The sequence below is a fragment of the Trichosurus vulpecula genome, chromosome 4 (assembly GCF_011100635.1).
Source record: "Trichosurus vulpecula isolate mTriVul1 chromosome 4, mTriVul1.pri, whole genome shotgun sequence".
NCBI lineage: Eukaryota > Metazoa > Chordata > Mammalia > Diprotodontia > Phalangeridae > Trichosurus > Trichosurus vulpecula.
In genome coordinates, this window is record NC_050576.1 from 53,276,035 (window position 1) to 53,297,919 (window position 21,885).

A 21,885-nucleotide genomic window follows, 5' to 3' on the forward strand; every position below is an offset into this window, starting at 1 on the left:
TCAAGAAACTGAGGGCCAGGTGTGATGTGATTTGTCAAATTCAGACAGATAGTGAATAGCAAAACCAGAATAGGATCCAGTTCCTTTAACACCAAATCATGAGCTCTTTCTATTATACCACTCAACACTGGGAAGTGTTACTAACTGAATTTCCTGAAGTATATTGTATGCATTCCTGAAGTTTTCAACAAATCACATGGAAATAAGATTAGAAGAATTTAAATCATAGTTTGTATATAATGCAGTGTGCTTTCATGACTATATTAAAATTGAATTAGAAATGCTACCTACTGTAAATTCTTAAAGGTTATAGTTAACTACCTTAACATTTTAATCACATGTTTTAGTAGTACTTTATTTGTTGGGAGGTTTGTGTGATGACCTCAGTGATTCAGAGTGCTTCAGTGTTCTGATCTTTCCTCCACATTTTGTACTTTCAAGCAGCTCAATGCTTGCTTTTCATGTTTTTTCCAATGACTGAATGACCTTGACATTTTATGATTTGCTCTTCTTCACCAATTGTTCATACCTTTTTAAATAATAGCTTGTCTGAGTGGGAAAAAATAGGTGGAATAAATGAAAACTTAGAATAAAGAATACATTTGTGGTTTCTAATATTTTTTCCAAACTCATGGGTGTTTCCTAACTGGAAACACTATTCCTGATAAAGTCTTTGGGATACATGATATAGTTACCTCATAAAAATGAAATAACTTTGTAGAAATTAATTGGTCAAAGGTTATAAGGGATCTCTTCACAGATTTTTTGTATTCAGTTCAGGGGGCACATTTTAGGAAAGGAATTGATAAGTGGGAGAGCATCCAGTGGAAAATAACCCAGTATGAATAAGGGTCTTGAGATGACACCCTAGAAGGTTCAATTTAAGGCCCTGGAGATGCTTAGCTCAGAGAAGAGAAGGCTTGAGGATAGGGCCATGATAACTTTCTTCAGGTATTTAGAGATTCATGTGGAAGATGAATTAGATTTATTCTGTTTCCCTTAGAGGGCAGAAGGAGGAATGATGTGTACAAATTACAGAAACAGGCTTAGGCTAGATAGATGTAAAGGGAAAAAACCAACCTAGCAGACTATCCAGAAGTTGAATGGGTAGCCTCAGATGCTCTGTGACATAATGGAGGAAAATTAGGAAAATAGGGGCTCAAGTTCTCACAGATTTATTTTCTACATGGCCCTTGGAAAATATTTTCCATCTCAGGGTCAGTTTTTTTTCCTACTAAAATATTAACAATGGTGATGGCATCTACTGCACACAGTTATTGTGAGGATCTGATGAGATAATGTATATGATGCACTTTGCCAAGTTGTACACACCATGTAAATATGAGCTATTATCATTAGGTCTCCAAGAAATTAATGGTTCACTGCTTCTTGGGTACGTAATAGAGGGGACTCTTAGGCTGATATATTACATAAAAATACAAATAATAAAATGTAATGCAAATTTGTCCTTTAATAGAGGCTCCACTATATGGAGAATCAGGTCTTTTTTAGCACTCACTCTAGAATCCATAATGCTTAGGTTGGATGACATGCTGTTGGAAATTCTTTCTAACTGAGTTTCTGTGCTTCTGTAATATTGGATCTGACAAAAGCCATTATGATCACTTGATTAATGTGGTCTTATACCATGGAGGCAGAGTGGAGGAAAACTACTGTGGCACAGTAGATGGAGCACTGGACCTGTAGTCAGAAAGACCTGAGTTCAAATCTGACCTCAAAACATTTACTAGCTGTGTGACACTGGACAAGTCACTTAACTCTGGTTTGTGAGATTTCTCAATTATAAAACAGGGATCATAACAGCACATACCTCCCTTGTTTTAAGGATCAAATGAAATAATATTTGTGAAGCACTTAGCACAGTACCTGGCACATGGCATTAAGTCATTTTGCAATCATGTCTGACTCTCTGTGAGCCCATTTGGTGTTTTCTTGGCAAAGATACTGAAGTGGTTTTCCATTTCCTTCTCCAGCTCAGGAGGAAGCTGAGGCAAATGGGGTAAGTGACCTGCCCAGGGTCACACAGCTAATAAGTATCTGAGGCCAGATTTGAACTATTAATGCTTCTTCCGTTCCTCTATTGTGTGATTGATTATGATTACAAATAAATTTTGTAATGAGAGAAGGTTGCCTGTATCATGCAGAGACATCGAGAGGGTAAAGGAATGGGCCTGGGTTGGATTCTTTTAACTCCTTCTCCCCAACTTCATTTCCTGAGCTCCCAGGTAAGTGCAGAGAGACGTAGCAATTGCAGAATAAAGCTCAAGAATAATTCTTATCACTTCCATCATCCTCTTGATGTTCTTACATGTTCCTCCCGTAACATCTAGTCTGTTATTTTACTTAGAATAAATGTCAAGCTTGCTCCTTTCCTACCTTGTTGAAGAAAGAAGAAAAGCTAGTCTGGCATCACATGCTCTCTTCCCAGTTCTAAATGAGGTCTTTTTTTAAAGCACTTGCCAAGAACATCATGCACACAACTGCTACAGTGTTTGCTAAGATCCCTAATATCCCTGTGAGCAGGCCAGCCAGACTTGCTGATTTATACATGCTCAGATCTTTCAAGTATTCCCATACTTGGTTTCTATTGATAGCTATTTTTGCAGGGCCTCCATTAGATCTAATTTTTCAAATTCCTTTTCGTTTTCTTCGTTTCTCTCACAGAATTCAGGCTGAAAAATAATCTTAGTACTCCGGTCTTTTGAAAGTTTCGATTAAGTTCATACTCCTCATCAGGTGTCACTTAGACCTATTTCTTTAGAGGGACCTTTCTGTCAAATTCTTTTCAGTATCCCTACAGTTCTTTGTAACTAATAGAGTAATTTTATCTACTTTATTGCTGTCAACAGCTTTTTTTTCCTACAACCTTTAATAAATGTCTTGCTTTTCACCTCCTTCACCAAGCTATCATGGGGCTAAGAGTACCTCATGATGACTTTTCCTGCAACCCAGGCTTCCTCAGCACCTAATATGTGGCATATAGGTGAAGTAGTGACCTCATATTCATAAATTTCGATACACAAATGGCGCAATGATCTCATTGTTGTGGGGGCCATTGTCACCTTTGTCTGACCATCCTATCCTACTCTTTTCTACTCCATTGTGGTTTAGTCATTCGGTCAGGTCCAATACTTTGTGACCCCATTTGGGGTTTTCTTGGCAAAGATACTGGAGTGGTTTGCCATTTCCTTCTCCAGCTCACTTTACAGATGAGGAAACTGAGGCAGGATTCCATATTAGGTCTTCTTGACTCCAATTTCAGCGTTCTCACCTAGGGTGCCACCAATTTGCCTTAGAGTGGAGGATACCAGCAAAGAAATGAATGAGCAAAAAAGAAAAAAGTTTTGCCACATGGCAAGAGTGAAGGATAACAGGTAGATGGCCTGTATGTTCCAAGGGTAGCCAAAAAATATCAAGGGAACTAGAAGGACTCCTTCACATTGGGTTGTCTCCCTAGTGGGCAGCTAGATGATGCAGTCAGTAGATCACTGGGCTTCATGAGTTCAAATCTGGCCTCAGATACTTAGTAGCTGTGTGACCCTGGGCAAGTCACTTAACATTTTTAACCTCAGTTTCATCATCTGTAGAATGAGGATAATGATAGCATCTATCTCACAAGGTTATGTGAAGTTAGAATGAGATAACATAAATATGATACTTTGCAAACCTTAAGTGCTATATAAATGCTATCATCATGATCATCATCATCCTCCTGCTTCTCCCATGGAATTCTTTGTAATGGTCTGAAACTTGTTTATGCCTATCGTATATCTGTCCACTGTTCCTGAGGTGTTCCTCAAGTGCATTTCTTTGGAGACTCCATGACTTTGATCACCACACACTCCATTGTTAAATGGCAGATCTTTTTTTTATATACACATCCACTCTTTTACCTTTGTTCCCTGCCCTAGCCTCACTCTGTGACTCGTATCTATCTACAATGACAAATCAGTTACGAAACAGCCTCACTGGAATAATATTGGTATTTAAAAGATAAAGTTTTATTTCAGAGAAGAGCTTGAGGCCATTGAAAGAGCTGTGCTGTTATCCAAAGGCAGCCCAGCCCTCCTTCAAGTTGGTGTTCAATAATGAGTCCACTTAATTATCCATATGCAATGGCTGAGAGTAACTTCTCTTTTGTCTTACTCTACATGTCTGCTCAACTCAACTGGAAGCTCCTTGACTGAAAGGGCTCTGTGTTCCTTTCTTTGTATCTCCCTTGAAAACACTGGTTACATCTACCTGGAGTACTTAACAAATGCCTATGGAATTCAGTTTTCTTGCTTTGTACCTTTCTTCCTGAGGTTTTTCTTTGCTTGTAGAGATTCCTTCATTTCCTCAGGACACAAAAAATGTTCTTTTTCTCAGTTTTCTGCCTTTTACACAGCTTCTAATCTGGTCTTGCCTCTAGTCAGCTTTTGAAGATTGTGGAAGCTCATATTGACCTCATGCCCTTTCTTCATTTCCTAAATGCCTGAAAGATTCATTCTTAAAATTGTACTTAGATTATGCTTATTCATTAGAAATATTTTTCTAACACTAGACTTGTGCCTAGTACTTAGTGGGCACCTACTAAAAGATTACTGATTTATTTTATTAATTGATAGGACCTAATTAAATATCATTGCCAACTGTAGCTCTGACAGCAGAATTACCTGGAGAAGGTACCGGAATGTAAATTAAATGATCCTATCTCTAATCCTATTTCTCTCGGTACGTCACTTGGTAGACTTTAGGAAGTAACTTCCCTAATGTGTCTTTGATTCTTCATTTGTAAAATAGCAATACCAAGACTTATTCTGCCTGACTCATAGGATTATTATAAAGATAAAAATTAGAAAATAAATATAAAAGCATTTTTAAAAGTCAGAAAAATGGTAATGTAGTTTAGTATTTACTTTTATTCTAAATATTATTTTGTGTAACTTCTTGTATTTTTGGTACCAAATGCTTTGATCATGACTTTTCATATTACCAAGTTGAGTTCATTAATGAAAACAAAATAGGTCAGCCTCCTTGTGTAAGCCAATTGGTTTAGGTTGTCTCAAATGCTGTTATGAGATGATTCCAGTCCAGTCTGGAAGACTAAAACTTTCATAGTTGAAACTGCTCTTGAGTTATGGTTATCCTTTAGGAATTCAGGGACAAAACTAGGTTTTGATCAAATATCTTCCACATTTGTCAATATCTATCATTGTTTTTCTCTTATCTTCTGTGTTTTCGTCAACATCTACTTCATTGTCAAATAGAAAATGACTTTTTCTTTTTAATACTTTTAATATATGTCCACTATTTCACCTTTACTTCTTGCCTTACCATCATTCTATGGCTTCTTTCCATCTACAATGACAAAACACTTTTAAGAATGAACCCACAAGATTTCTTGTGTGCCCACTAGATCATAGCATCCCTTGTTTATACTCATTATTAGCTGTCTTTTTTTCCAGTTACTTCCTGACTTGAATTTAAAGAGTTATTTTTATATTGCCAGTGCTACTATATATTTTAATCTCACAAAGCTATATGGGCTAAGCAGTAGTTTAATACCTAAGATTATATACTAAGATTAGAAGATTAGCTATATTAAAAAAATAATATGTCAGTTGTATATACAACCTATGGGAATATCTTTCTAAGTGAGAAAGTCTGCTGTTGATTAATGCCTTTCATTGTGGTCCACCTATATGCACAGGCTGATGATAAATAACCTCTCAGGAAAATATGTAAGTTGTGATGAATTTTAAGTACTTTTAGGTAGCCTATGATATGAGTAAATAAGGGCTGTGGCTTTGACCATTTCCTTAACTCAGATGTTATCTCTGAAGTAAAGATCACAGCATTTTGGGGTATATACCCTACATATATTCTTTATAGTAATATACTCTTCAAATATTCTGTCCCTAATAAAATATCCCTCCCTTTTAAAAGGAAAAAAGAGTTAGAAAAACTGAAAACAGAACTAGACTCCAAAAGGTTTACAAAAGTTAATGAATTACAAAAATTAGTGAGTCATGCTGATTTATTAGTGGAAATTAAGATGTTTTGTGGTCTATTTCTAATTGTCTTTAAATTTACATCAAAGAAGGTAACTATACTCTTCCCTAAAATGTCCTTACATGACATTGTCTGAGACCATAATGGGATCAATCAGTAATGAATTTAAGTCAGTTTGGCATTTCCCAACCTTAAGGTGGTTGGCTATCTGCATTTACATCATATCCAGTACCTAGACTGTAACCTACATGAGGAAAGGAACCATGTTTTATCTAAACTTTTAGACTCTCCTGTGCTTTTGCTTGATGAATACTTATTGATATGTTGATCTTGTGTCATCATGAAATTGGTGGGGGTGGGAATTCTTCCAAGTGTGACCAAATTGGGCCAATATCAAAATATTTAATTGGTTTTATGCTTCTGCCACTTTCATCAAAGAAACAGAAGGGGGCTCCCCAGAACTGAGGACCATTTTGTGGAAGTTTTTTCTAGATATTAGTTATTGTGATTATTATTATGTATTGACATATCCAAGGAATCCATCAGCAAGTGGCCAGCCCTACTGTTACTTACCTCTGAGTACTTAGCTAGACTGGTCCTCGGGAAAACAGAGCCTAGTCTATTGCTGGTGCCATGCTTGAAGCTTTTCAGGCTTCAGAGTCAAACCTGCTATGACACGAAGTCATCTGGCAAGTTTCATCAGAGAAAGCATTTTTAGTGGAATCTGGAAGTGCCATCTTCTAATCCATAGCTTTTATGATATGGTTTTTTTTTGCTATTTTTAGCATCTTTTTGTCATTCATCCTGTTGAGGGTTTTGTAGGCTTTTAATTGTGCATTTCAAAATTTCACATCTTTATTTTTCACCTTAATTTGCATGCTTAATCTGAAATCAGATGAAAAATAGCAGAATTTAAACTAGCAAGAAATGACACTTGATGCTGACCTCAGAGTGTCAGATGTGAAGCATGTCGCATACAATATATTTATTATGAATGGGTATGAGTGTATTTTCCCCAACAGCTTAAAGACCCAGGGGTCTATTCTACCTGCCTGTATACCTTTAAGACTATAGCATCAGTAAGAGGTCTTGTTTTCTTTGATGAAAGTTTATCTCTTGCTTCACTCTTTTGATATCAGTAATATCAAATCAGTTTATCTGGATGCCTACTGTTGTGTGGGTTAGTTCAATTCAGGTTGGCAAACATTTAGGATGCGCTTCCTGTATTCAAGGTAAGATAAAGCCTGGCATGGTGAATAAATGGCCAGCCTCTGTGTCAGAATTACCCAGGTTAAAGTACTACTGGCCATGGGACCTTTTGCAAGTCAGTGAAGTCCTCCTAGAGGACTGCAGCTAATCTTCATAGAGGGAGTTGGCTCACCAGTAGTGTTCTACCTTACATCAGTGAAATCCCTCCTCCCTCTAACCCTCCCCCACAATGTGCAATGCACTCTAGGCTAAACAGGGGAGACAAAGATACAGGGCAGATAACTTATATTGTACTAGAGGAAGGGAAGATTCTATAAACATGTATATATAAATATATAATATATTTGTATGTATATACATATACATATATACATACACACACAAATAAGCAGAAAGTATATGTAAAGTTATACAAAGAATTTCAAAGGGAAGGAAAGAGCCCCTTTAACAGGAAGGATCAGGGAAAGAGTGATGTACGAGTGGTACCTGAGCTATATTTGTGAGGAGGAGGAATGTCTCTTCATCAAACTTTGTATGACCTTCAGATATTAGTACACTGCTTTCCACACAATAGGTCACTAATAAATGCTTGTCGAATGAATGAATGTCTTCATGAATGAAAGTTTTCCATATGGATAAAGATTTTAAGTGTTTGAGTTTCTTATGGTAGTGATTTTAATTTTCCTTTAGGACAGCATTTGTTGGTTATGATTTATGCCAGCATTTTGGGTTTTTTTTTGTTTTAAGGTAAAATATAAGCATAACCTAAAAAATAAATGAATAAATAAATAAAGGCCTTCTTGAGAATATGTTCAGAAATGTTGACGTTGACATACTTGCCAAATATGCTATATCTAGAGCATAAATTATAAACTTTCTATTAAATTTTCATAGCAATGCATAATTTTATGACAAAATTAATACTTATTTAGACAAGGTCTTAAATATATTTAGCTATCAAGTATTCCTATTTTAAATAATTGAGATTTTTCAAAGCAATTATAATTGCAAAATCTCGCATGTACAACTGCTGAGCGTTTCTTTATTCTAATTTAATTTTTAGCGTCTCTTGCTGCTCTCCCCCCCACCTCCAGCTTTCCAATGCTCTACATGACTAGTGCTGTAGCTGAAGCATTTACAGAAGCACTGCCAATTGGGAGGAAATAATAAGAAAAATCATACAGGAGACAAAACCGAGACGGCTTGATTGCCAGCTTGTGAGCAATTCTATGCAATTAATATGGCATACTTTTTTAAAAAATTGAAGTTTAAACTGTTGCCTTGTTAACTGTTTAACACTATGGTACCCTAACTAAAATAGCACATTGGTTGAGAAAAGACCACTAATTCCTGGGTGACTTTGGCCAGGCAGACACAGTGACCTGTGCCTTTTGCCCTTGACAAAATCGGGGCCATTGTAAACTGGTTAATTTCAAGATAATACGAGCAGTTGAGAAAATATAGCAGCTCTGAATATCACACATTTCCAAAGGAGCCAGATTCCATCTGATGTATGTAAAAAATTCAAGCTTGCATCTAAAGGAGCAGCAGGAGAAATTTTCTCATTCTTTTTGGTGAGATCTGACATCAGCATATAGATGGCTTCATCAATTATTGAGAATGAGACTAAGAAAAGAAAAATGACTGATTTGGGGGGATTCATTTTGAAGTCTGAATTTGAAGCACTCAGACTGAATCAGGACTTGTATATCTAAATCTTTCAGAATTATCTCCTGCTTTTTCACTAGCTCCTCTTGCTAAATTTTCCAGTTCTAGAAAGACAGGCACTGAACGAGCTCTAATACACTGAGACTAGCAACATAGGGCGCCCACTGATCTTCTGCAAGGAATATGTATCATGACGGAGAGCACAGATTCCAGTCCATAAATAAATATCTCTGAAGTTAGAATAAAAAAAACCAACAGACTTCTAAATTGAATGATGACTTACTTTCTCTTTTTAGAAGTGGTCTGTTCATTTGGTCTAGGTAAATGTCACCCCTGTGTCCATTTCCAGTCTTTCCTGTAATGCAAGGCATGGTGGAGGATACCAAAGGGTTTCTTTCTCCTTTTTCATACCCTGATGTGCATATTCTCCACACACAGACCTGAGAAAGCTTTATGGGCTTTAGTAGTTGATGGTCCAAGAACTGTAAAACAAACTGATTGTGAATCACTGTTCATTTCTAAGTCTTGTGTATTTTAAAGCCTCCAACATTCAGGATAAAAATAATGGGGCTAGAGTAATAATTCTAGAGGCAGCTAGGTGGTTTTCTGCATGTAGTCAGGAAGACCTGAGTTTAAATTCAGTGTCAGACACTTAGTAGCTGTGTAACCTTGGTCAAGTCACTTGCTTTCTGTTTGCTTCAGGCTCTCCATTAATAAAACATAAATAACAACAATAGTAATGATAATTATGATAATAATAATAATTAATAATAATAATAGCATTTCCCTCCCAGGGTTGTGGGGAGGATCAAATGAGAAGATATTTTTAAAGAACTTTGCAAACTATAAAGCCTTAAATAAATACTCCCTATTGTAATAGGTAAGATATTATAGCATAGGTAGTATGTGTGTATATATGTAGTATACGTATTATATAATATTATATAATAATCAATGTGAAGACTATACTAAAGTGCCCACTTTGTACAAGGAACTATACTAGATTCTGGAGATAATTCTCAAATACTCCATATCTCAAATGGATCTATGATTTTATCAATGTTAGTAATCTCTCCAAGATTGCAGATTGCAACTCATCCGTACCTGCTCATCCTGGGTAGGTCTTATCTCTGTCCTCTCTTATGACCACCACAGAAGATACACCCCATGTGTGGGGACCTTCCCTTGCTTTTAGCTATTATTTCTAAGATACCAAAGGAGCACATATACATTGCATGATCAATGTCACTAATGCTTTTCTCTGTAAATAAAAAGTAAGCTTCTTGAGGGCAGGGACTGAGCCATTTTTACTTTATATCTGTGGCACCACCCAAGGACTAAGGACAACAATGCAGTGATAGCCTTCTCTTCAAGAAACTTACATGCTACTCATAGTGGAAACCGTTAGACATACTCAACCCTTTTAAGTACTACAAGCAGTCTTCATGAACGTATGTTACCAATGAGCTCTTCTTCATACATATTTTTTCATATGTCCTGGTCTGTCTCCCCAACAAATTCTGCTTCTTAAAGGCAGGGGTATATCTTATACTTTTTTGTATCCCTTTTGTACATAGCAGGTGGTCTACAGATAGACCCTTCCTGAATACAGGTCTAGTTAGAGATATACAGGGTGTTCCTAAAGTCTGGACACATAGGCAAAAATGCACATTTTCAAGAAATGAAATGAATTAAATTTTCAACAACATTTTATTTAATTGGAATATTAACAAATAACATCTTCAATATGATTTCCATCATTTGTGATGCAAAGATTGATGCGCTTTGCAAGATTCATGTGAACTCGATGCAATAAATCCATACTGCTGTCAATTTTAGCACATTCACTCTTTATGCATTCAATCAAGTGTGTTGCATCTGTGATTTTCATTGAGTACACCTTCTCCTTTAGCATACCCCAGAAAAAGAAGCCAAGTGGGCTAAGGTTTGTTAATATTCTAAGTATTTCAAAATATGCATTTTTGCCTACATGTCCAGACTTTGGGGACACCCTGTAAATACTGAATTACAGAATGAGTGAATGACTAGGAAAATTAGTCACTTAATCTGCTCAAGTCACTGAAGAATTCCAGGTCACTGAGAAGAGAAACCATTGGGGGAAAATATGTGAAATCACAAATGGGAGGTTTATATAATTTATAAATTTATAATTTAAAACTATACTCATTACATACGTGTTAAAATGCTAGTAATTAGTTTTCACTTCTTTTTATTGTTGTTTTGTTTCATTGGAAGAAAACTGTGATGAAGAATTGTCTCAGGTGTTTCCTCCCTTTGGGATTTTCTCTGCATGCCAAAAATTAATGCTAAAGCTCGGATAGCAAAAATTCCATAACCTAGCTTACCTTTCTCCGGATGTCCTCAATCTGATTTTACCTGTTGTTTTCCCCCCTTGCCACAGTCATTCATTCTAAGTCACTTATGTAACTGTCCCTCCTTCTACCTGTGGGTAGATTCTTATTCTTCTTGTCTACTTCTCCTTGTTTTCCTCTCTCCCCTGTATTTGCATCTTCTTCAAATCTCTTCATCATCTTCACCCACAATGGCTTTCAGATTATCTATAGTTTTGATATTCTATGAAAAATTTTACTGACTCAAATTAAGCACTAGTAACTGTATGTAACTTACACCCTATTCAACATGGTTAGGATAAAAATATTTATATAGAATCCTAGCATCATAGATCTAGAATTAGGCAGCACACACAGAGGAGGTTTTTATTCCTTTCATTCCAGGAGTCACTAAATGACCATAAGAGCATAAAAAAGTCACATTATAGAATCAAACAAATCACAGAATTTCTGAGTTGGCTGGAAGTTTTGCAGCATACTAGTCTAACCTGTGCCTGAAAAAGAGTCCCTGATAGAATGCACAAGTGATCTTCCAATCTTCACCTGAATATCTCCAGTAAGGGGAAATCCACCACTTCTTGAGATGACCTAATGCATTTTTGGATAGCGTTGGTTGTTAGGATTTGTTTTCCCTGAAGCCAAGCCTAAATCTGTCTCTTTACAGCCATTATACCTATTTATGACCTTTAGGGCCAAGCAATTACAAATCTAATCCCTCTTTCACGCAACAGATTTTCAAGTACTTGAAGACTTTTACCAGGTTTCCCTTAAGTTCTTCTGGCTAAACATCAACCAACCATTTTTTGTAGGATATGGATACAAGCCACTTCTGTTTGACTTCATCTAGAAATTCTTCAATTTATCAGTCCCTCTAAAATGTAGGGCCCTAAACTGAAAATAATACTCTAGGTCAGGGGATTTTAACCTAGGGTCCATGAATTTTTATTACCATTTTTCCACTTAATAGTATTCTATTTTTCCAATTACATAGAAAGATAGTTTTCAACATTCATTTTTATAAGATTCTGAATGCTAAATTTTTCTCCCTCTCTTTCTCCCACCTCACCTCCCACCCCAAGACAGAAAGCAAGATCATACATGTATAATCATGTTAAATATATTTCCACATTAGTCATGTTGTAAGAAGAGAATCAGAACAAAAAGGAGAAAACCATGAGAAAGAAAAAACAAAAAACACAAAAAAGTGAAAATAGTATGCTTCAATCTGTATTCAGACACAATAATTCTTTCTCTGGATATGGATAGCATTTTCTATCATGAGTCTTTTGGAATTGTCTTGGATCATTGTATTGCTGAAAAGAGCTAAGTCTATCATAGTTGATCGTATCACAATGTTTCTGTTACTGTGTAAAATGTTCTCCTGGTTCTGCTCACTTCACTCAGCATCATTTCATCTAAGTTTTTCCCGGATTTTCTGAACTCCATCTGCTCATCATTTCTTATAGCACAATAGCATTCCATTATATTCATATGACACAATTTGTTCAGCCATTTCCCAATTGATGGACATCTTTTCAATTTCCAATTCTTTGCCACCACAAAAAAAGCTGTTTTGTACATTTGGGTCCTTTTCCCTTTTTACAGTCTCTTCAGGATACAGATCTAGTAGTGGTAGTGCTGGATTGAAGAGTTTACACAGTTTTATTGCCCTTTGGGCATAGTTCCAAACTGCTCTCCAGGATGGTTGGATCAGTTCACAACTCCACTAACAATTCGTCAGCGTTCCAATTTTCCCACATTTTCTCCAACATTTATCATTTTCCTTTTCTGTCATATTAACCAATCTGACAGGTGTGAGGTGGTACCTTAGAGTTGCTTTAATTTTTATTTCTCTAATCAATAGTGATTTAGAGCCTAGGGTCCATGATTTTTAAAAAATATTTTGGTAACTGTTTTACTTTATAATCCTGTGTATTTTATTTAATTTTTTTTAAATTGTGCTGAAAAGGGGTCCATAGGCTTCTCCAGATTGCCAAAAGGATCCATGACATAAAATAAAGATCAGGCCTCCTGCTCTGGATGTAGTCTGACCAGGACAGAGTACAGAAAGACTATTATTTCCTTATTCCTGGTAGCTATGTATCACTCAATGCATTCCAAGGCCACATTGATTTTCTTTCATTGTCATTTCACATTTAAATTATTGAGTTTGCAAACCACTAACACCCCCAGATGTTTTTTCAGACAAATTTCCCTCTAAATAGACCTCCCCAGTTTTGTACTCATGAATTCAATTTCTTATACCCAAGTTCAAAACTTTAAATTTATTCATATTAAATTATATCATTTGTTTTAAACCCAGTGTTCTAGCCTTTTAAGAACCTTTTAGTTCCTACCTGTTTTAGCTTTGTGTCATCCTCAACTTTGATAAGGATGTCATCTATGCCTTTAACCAAATCATCAGTAAAAATCCCATCTGTGCTCTTCACCAAGTCATTGATAAATATGTCAAGCAGTGTGGTCTCATGACGAGATCCCAAGGGATAGCTTACTGTTCACTCTGAAAATGGCCCCAAGGGGTTTTAGGCTGAGAGTATGTGAACTTCCTATTGTGATCTCTGGAAGTTAGAGAAATGCCCTAAATATCCTTAACATACCCTTAATATGTCATTGTGGATTTCTTATCCCTGGATTTATCAAAACCCTTCTTGAATCTATTTATAGACTTAAGAGGTATATAATGATATCTCCAGCTAACAAGTTCCATATGCTTACGACTCCCATCATCAAGAATCCAAGAAGCAAATGAATGTAAATTTCGGATTAGGCCAAATCATAAATAAAACCATCAATATAGTAAAGCTTTCAACATGGGCACATATTCAGATTTAGAAAAACATCCAAGGGTGTCCTTTGTGAAATGAGAACTAGCTTGCCACTGCCCAGCAGCACCTGGTTTTTATGAGCACAAGAACAATTTTCCATTCTGTATTGGAAAATGTAGTTTCCAGGCCTGAGTTGTCCCTTGGGAGCAGTGCATTTCCCTGTTCCCTGATTTCAGCATATGGCACAGGACTGCAAAGCCCAAACAAGTGAACACTCCACAGAACCCATAGTGCTGTGAGCAACAGTTTTCTCTCCCCACCCCAACCTATAGCTAGCTATATTGGAAGCAAAACTTGAGAAGTGTTGCTAGAACATACTGCAAATTACAAAATGTGTGGGTCTTTGGAACTGTTTTGAACATTTTCATATTTTCTAACTCCTGTTTTTACCAAGATAACCAATGTAGCTTAGAATGTCTCACAAATATTTTCAAGACATAAAAAGTAACTTCTAGCATATTTCATGTGGGGTTTTTTTTAGCATTTTGCCTTATACAATATCTATGCTGTCTTAATTGGTGATGCTAGAAAGAAGTTATAGTCTTTTAGAATTGTGAAAACTTAGACTCAGTATGTACTCCAGGGGTTCTTACATTTCAGGGGAACTATGAGCTTGGTAAAAAAAATTACATCTTCAATTTCACTAACTTCTAAATGAAATTTCACCTTTCCTTCAATTATGAGTACAGGCAACAAACATTTTTCTGATAAGGGGTCCATACCATGAGAAAGATTGAGTCCCTGAGACAGTCAGGTTTTTATGACTTTAGAAATTATTACATAAAAATATTACTTGTCATAATAGTTACCTGAATGATGACTACTCAAATATTCTGTCACCTAAATTTATTTAAATCTATTTTATCTCCCCTCTGCAATGATGAAAGGTCTTCTCTCCTCTTGATAGAGAAGCATTATTCCCATTAGAATTAATTAATGAAGTAATTAGAATTAATGGACATTTTCCAGTATAGAAGAGCCTAAACCTCATCTTATATTATACCCATAAGATTTTGCTTCCAAAGATCAACCCCATAGAGAAGTGACAGCACAAAAATTCTTTAGCTCCTTTTATTTATTCTTTTACTGCTTTATTTTAGCAAATACTGGACCTGCCCTTTGGTTGAAGTTGTAGCATGCATAGCAATTTATAACATTTCCAACAACCCATAAAATAGATCATAAAAAAGAGGCTTCCAATTAGAGTTCATCTCAGACACAAAGACAACAGAAGCTTAACAAATTCCCTATTATGATTTGTTTAAAAGTTAGCTGATCATGATCATTTTGTCTATCACAGTTTCAAAAATTAAAAACCATTGGAAAAGATATTCAAAGAAAGAGTAGTAGTTAGAAAAAGCCCTAGATTAGGAGTCACGGTACCTTGGCTTTTCAATGGGATCCTGGGGCAAGTTGCATTATGTTAATTACTGTCAATTAGGACATCTGTAAAATGGGTGCCAGTTTTTTTTTTACCTTTGAAGTATGTATGTTTCATAGGATGTTACGAGACTCACACTGGGGAATTTAAATCAATGTGAATTAAAACCTGGGAAATGCTAAACAGATATAAAATATTAGCAAAAGAATATTGATCTAAATATAAATTATCTCAATCTTTTTATCCAGAGTTGGAAGGAACCATAGAAGCCTTCCAGTGCAATGCCCTCATTTCAAAATTGAGGAAATTGAAGACTAGAGAAATTTGGTACTTTGTCCAAGGTCTCTCAAAGTGAATAAGTGAAAGCTCTAGGATAAGAACCCAAATATCTTGTTAACTCCCATCTAATACTCTTGCCTCTACACATTGAGTTCACTATGTTCATTTGGATTTGAGTATTTCTTATAGGGATAAGTATATAATTAAAGTAAGGTTTGCTTTTTGTCAGACATCCACCCCCTCCAATATAAACTGAATTAATTTCTAAAAATTTACAAAGACAAATAATGACAGGGACATTTAACCTCCAAACAGATAAATAATAATAGCTATCATTTTTAAAAAAAATTTGATGATAAAAAATGATAGGAAAAATTCACATATGGTTAATGGTACCAAATGCAAAGACTTAAATTACAAGTAGGCATATGTTAATAGAATCTGAATGCCTTACAGAAAAAATACCTTATAAATATTTGAAGAGATTTTGACATAAAATGTAAGAAAGAAAATAAACCCCAATCATCAGTACCAGGAGATTAATCTAGAATAGGATGAGGGGTAGGACATTTCATGAAATCTGACAAAACACAGCAATGGTTTTTAATTCAATTAAACAGACATTTATTTGGTGTTTGACTATGTGTGGGACAATCAATTGTTATTTACTAAAGGTTCCAGTTTTGTTTTAGATCCCCCTTGTGCATTTCAATGGAAAATAACTATTTTTCTCAGAAAAGTCACTAATAGCATTCTTCATGGAAACCCTTGTAAAAATATAACCCATGTTATTCAGTAAAGGATCTATCAAAATTGTTTTCTAAATTATTCCCAATGCTTTCCAAGCCCAAAATGACCTCCATGCACAGTGAGCTTTTGATGTTACTGGCAACAGATGATATGCCCTGATCAATATGTATGATAGTGGGAAATCTGAAGAGCCTTTTTGGCATCTGCTTAAAATAATCTACACTGGGAATAGGAGAGATTTACCAAAAAAAGAAATCAATAAACATTTCTGGTGATAATGTTAAGATTAGGTTGAGTTACAGATTTGCTTGACTCATGTCTATTAAAGGATTTTGCTTTTCTAAGATTTAAAACTGCTATGATTTTTCTAGGTTCCTTACAATGTGAAATCTTTACCTCTTCTAATCTTCCTCAATACGCCTCTAATCATAACATTCAAAATTGTTTCATTGTCAATTGAAATTAATATGTTTCCCCCAGGTTAATCTGCTGGCTTTTGGGGTGATCATCTACAAAGTTTTTCGACACACTGCAATGCTAAAACCGGAAGTTAGTTGTTATGAAAATATAAGGTAAGTTTTTTTCTGTTAAGGCTCCTTTCTTTGGCAAGGTAGACCCTTCATTAATCTATACTACAAACAATCTGTGGCTACAGTACTCAGAAAATACAAATTTCACCCTCATTATTTTGCAATACCATTTAATATATTTTTAAGATTATAATCACCATAGATAAGCCATCTTGATATAATACATAGAGTGTGGGACTTGGAGTCAGGAAGATCTGAGTTCAAATTCTGCCTCACATATTAGCTGCATGACCCTGGATGAGACACTTAATCTGTCAAAGCCATTTTCCTTATTTGTAAAGTCACAGGGTTGTTGTAAGGTTCAAATGAGATCATAATTCAATTAATTAATTATTTATCAATGCTTACTATATATAAGACACTAGGAGTACAAAGACAACAAGAAAACAGTCAATGACCTCAAGGAACTTACATTCTACTTACTATCAGCTAAGTGGCAGAGTAGAGAGTGCTGGGCCTGAAGTCAGGAAGATCTGAGTTCAAATGCGGCCTTAGACACTAACTAGCTATAGCGACCCTGAGCAAGTCACCTAAACTCTGTTTGCCTCAGTTTCCTCAGTGGTAAAATGGGGATCATTATAATAGCACCCACCTCCCAGAGCTGTTGAGAGGACCTATGAGTTAATGATACTTGTAAAGCTCTTAGGACAGTGCCTGGCTAATAGTAGGGCCTACATAAAATGCTAACTTTTATTATCATTATTATTATTATACTAGACGGTGCTTAGCCAACCTTAAAGTGCTATATACTCAAATATTCCAATGAACCAATAATTTCATTGATGTGTGTCCTCACTGAACATGCAGATCTCAAACCCATCCAAGCATCCCATTTCTGTTTTATTCTCCATATCCTCCAACAAGTTGGCCACAGGGGGCCTTCCCAACATGCTAAGGGCCTTTCTTGATTCCTTTGAACATCAAGATGACAACTTATACTATATAAATGTCAGTTATTATTATGTAAAAAGTGATAGGGTTTGCGCTCAGAAAAGCAAAGGTCCTTTCTTAGTAATTTGCCTTCGAAGAAAGACAAAACCATTTAAAGACATTTTTGAGGGGGTGGAGAATTGGTCCTAGTTTGCATGTTGCCATGATTTTCTCCATCAGCTCTCTCCTTAAAACTGATTTATTGAGACCTTGAAAACCGTTTGCGCTGGGAAAGCTGAAGTGTACAATAGGGAACATTGAAAACAACGTACTGTTTGTGTTGCTTAGAAACACTCCTGCAGTTTCCATGTGTTGCACCAGATTTATAGTTAGGATTTAGCTATTGTGTGATTGATGACTTTCTGTTGCTCCTTCCCCTCCACAGTCTCATGGAGGGAGCTGGTTTTAATGAAGTTGAAAATGATTCATTTTCTAAGGAACAGGGCTAAAAGATCTTCCATACTAAGGAGTGATTGGACTAAGAATGAATGAGAAAGCAATCATTAGTTACTTCATTTTCAAGGCAATGAAAGTCATCAGTATAGTCAGTGAATAAGGCTGTATAATATTTCACTAAAAGTCATAGGCAGTTCTTTTTTTTGTCAAAATATGTGTACATACACACACATGCCCATATGTATTATACACACATTCACACATATTATATGCTTGTGATATACATACACAAACATACTATGTGCCTCTAACATAGAGACATCAGTACTCTGACCCTGGAAGAATTGAGAGGCATTTGTGTTGTAAGATCAAAAAGAAGAAAATCTAGTTTTATATCCTGCACCTTCTTCTGTATCGCATCTGAAAGGAAGCCAGAAAATTCTTTTGATGTTGTGCACATGGGCTGACCTATGAGCACACAGCACATTTTTCAAGGTTTCTTGGGGGAAATACTTCATAACAGATATATGTTTTACCTTTGGGAATTATATGAACAGTAGATTTAAAATCAAATCATATTGGTCTGCAGTATACCAGAAGGGAGGAGGGGGAAAAACATTTTCAGATTAAGAAAGTCTCTTTTAAAAAAAAATTATCCACTTTTTTAATGCTGTACATAGCCTGTTTTTAGCTATAAGTTCCTGCAACAGTACAGCAGCACACCCTAAAGACCACCCCATGTAACTACGGTAAGATTTCTTTTTTCATAATTCAAAATTATTTTCAGTCTTTGTTTAAGAGCAAGATTCTCAGGCTTGTGGATTTTCCACAGTGTAATCATGGGAAGCTTCAGGGTGTCAAACAATGTGCTGAAGCCTCCTTTGTAATGTTATAAATATGATTTAGGTCATGTGCACGGGGAGCCCTGGCCCTGCTCTTCCTTCTTGGAACCACCTGGATCTTTGGGGTTCTCCATGTTGTGCATGCATCAGTGGTGACGGCATACCTTTTCACAATCAGCAATGCTTTCCAGGGGATGTTCATCTTCATATTTCTTTGTGTTTTATCTAGAAAAGTAAGTATTTCACCTTCATTTAGTATCTCATGCTTGTTATTTGTAAGACTGTTACCCCAATGAGTAAAAATCACTATTGGAAGAGAATTTATTCCTTTGACCTTCAATTCCTAAAGACAGTGAATCTCATCACTATTATTACTAATTGTTTCTGGAAAGAAAGTTTCACTCATGGATATTTAAGCATCTCAGCATGATAGTCTTGTGTTGTCCTTGATTTGGAAATCAGTATAAGAGACTTCGGAAATTTACTATGAGTGAATTCATGGAATTCTGTAAAAGTAATGTATTATGTCTTCTGTTTGTTTTCATTTTTTCCAGATTCAGGAAGAATACTATAGGTTATTCAAAAATGTTCCTTGTTGTTCTGGCTGCTTACGGTAAATAAAAAGACATTCCAACTCAATACAGGCATAAAGAGAGAAACCAGACTAAAATGTTATTAATTCATGAAACACAGTATTGTAAAAACACCAAGTGACATACTGGACAGTCAGACTGCAATTCAGTCATGCCATCTACAAGATAGAGACGGTCATAAAATATGCAAGTCAATATATTCTACCCTTTGCAGATACCCTATACATTTCTACAAGTCATTGTAAATTGGTGTCAAAAATACACCAGATAAGTGGGAAGAGATTGAATTCTTATTAGAGAAAGAGCCACATCTATCAAAAAACTTATTTCTTACCTAAGGAATGATCCAATAACATGAAAAAACCACCTTTTTCTTGAATTCTGCCTTTAAAACATATCTCCCTCCCTCCTTTAGTAATGATCTTCTTTATCTAAAGTGGGCCATTAGAATAGGAATAAAGGGAGAGAAGAACAAAACATTAAAAGAAAAATGGCTACTCAGAACATTTAGTTGTCCTTCTGGTAAACTTGTCCATGTAAGGTAGCTAAGAAATGGTGAGGACAAAATAGAAGGAATAAATCCCTTTCAGAAACTTAAGGAAATACTCTCAAGTTACATTTCTATGACAACAACTTATACAGAAATCAATTTCCTTCTGTGAATAATACTCTGGGAGAAACTCAGTCACTTCTTAAGTTAATTGTCAACAGGCAATTGTTCTCTGCTGATTCTTCACTTCTATGCCTTTATGTGTTTAATTAAGTAAAAAAAATCAATGTTGGAGAAATGTATAACCTGATGTAATGGTCAAGCTACTGCCTGCATGTATCAAAGGCCCATTACTATACATGCCATTAAATGTAAAAACATTGTACATAGAGCACATATTTCTATTGAACTTGGATTTCCTAAAGTGAATGTTATCTTTGGTGGGGGGTGGGGCTGCTCTTTTTATATATTTTGTCTTTTATTGTCTGAAGTCCTATAGAGCCCATTACCAAATTCCCCACATGATTCTCATTTATCAAAGGGCTTTGTAAATATGAAACTGCGCATAACTTAACTTTTCTGTTTTAAAAAGTACATTTTTTTAAAAAAATGTTATTTATAACAAAGAAATCACTAAGAATTGCTGTCATGTCTTCCCTGAAAACTTTTCTATAGATGTTTTGTTAGAACATGTGTGGGAAAATGTACTGTCTATTGCCCTAATGGAAAAAAAATTACCATTTTTCCCTCAAAGAAATAATTGCAGAATTAAATGTAATAATTGCTGCCATGTGAATTAGATCAATATATGGAATATTTCACTTTTAATTTAAAAACTATTTCCTTCATATTTAAGCCAAGCCCTACAAATGCTCCCCTACCAAATAAACTAATGCCTGAAAGAAATTTTCTTGCATCAGCTTTTCTTAGTTTTCACCAAAAATGAAATGGAAATTCGTAAGCCTTATATATTTGATGAGTGTCCTGGCTGGTCACTTTCAGCTCCTTGTCTATTGCATGGACAGTCTGTGGCCTGTCAGAAATATCATCCTGACTGGGTATTTATTAAGTGACCACACGTGCACGGCCATGTGTGAGTTACCATCAGCCTGGCTGGCCCAGGAAACACTCCTTCTTACTGTGTAATGACTGCAGTAGCCTGGGTGATACTGAGCAAAGTAATTTGTCTGAGAGCACAAAGGATAAGAAGTGATGGTGATGTTTATGTAATGACATCTCTAGGAGCAAGATCCCAGTCACAGATCCATATGGCAAACCTAAAACCCAGGATACTGTATATTCATCAATTCTACCATTGATGTCAGTGGGAAACCTGGCTTCTAAGAAGACAATGGGGGAGGGAGAAGCAGGGAAGGGTCCCTGATGCCAGATAGAGAAAGCCCAGTATTTCTCTTACCAGGTTTCATATGGGAGAAATGAAATTCCCTAAGAAAAATGGTTTGTTTGCTTGTTTAAAAAGAGGGACTGCAAATCATATGTCTGGAAACTGCCATCATATTTTCT

General features: G+C 35.8%; 1 protein-coding gene across 1 annotated transcript in view; it reads left to right on the forward strand.

Moving 5' to 3' along the window:
• The window catches only part of ADGRL4 (adhesion G protein-coupled receptor L4), a 141,047-nt gene extending 119,780 nt beyond the window's left edge, over window positions 1–21,267 (forward strand). The window contains exons 14-16 of the mRNA XM_036757737.1: window positions 17,001–17,092; window positions 19,343–19,511; window positions 19,833–21,267. Coding sequence (XP_036613632.1) covers window positions 17,001–17,092; window positions 19,343–19,511; window positions 19,833–19,895 — 324 coding nt within the window. The 3' untranslated portion in view covers window positions 19,896–21,267. The remainder of the gene's footprint in view (window positions 1–17,000; window positions 17,093–19,342; window positions 19,512–19,832) is intronic.
• Window positions 21,268–21,885: the final 618 nt, after the last annotated feature.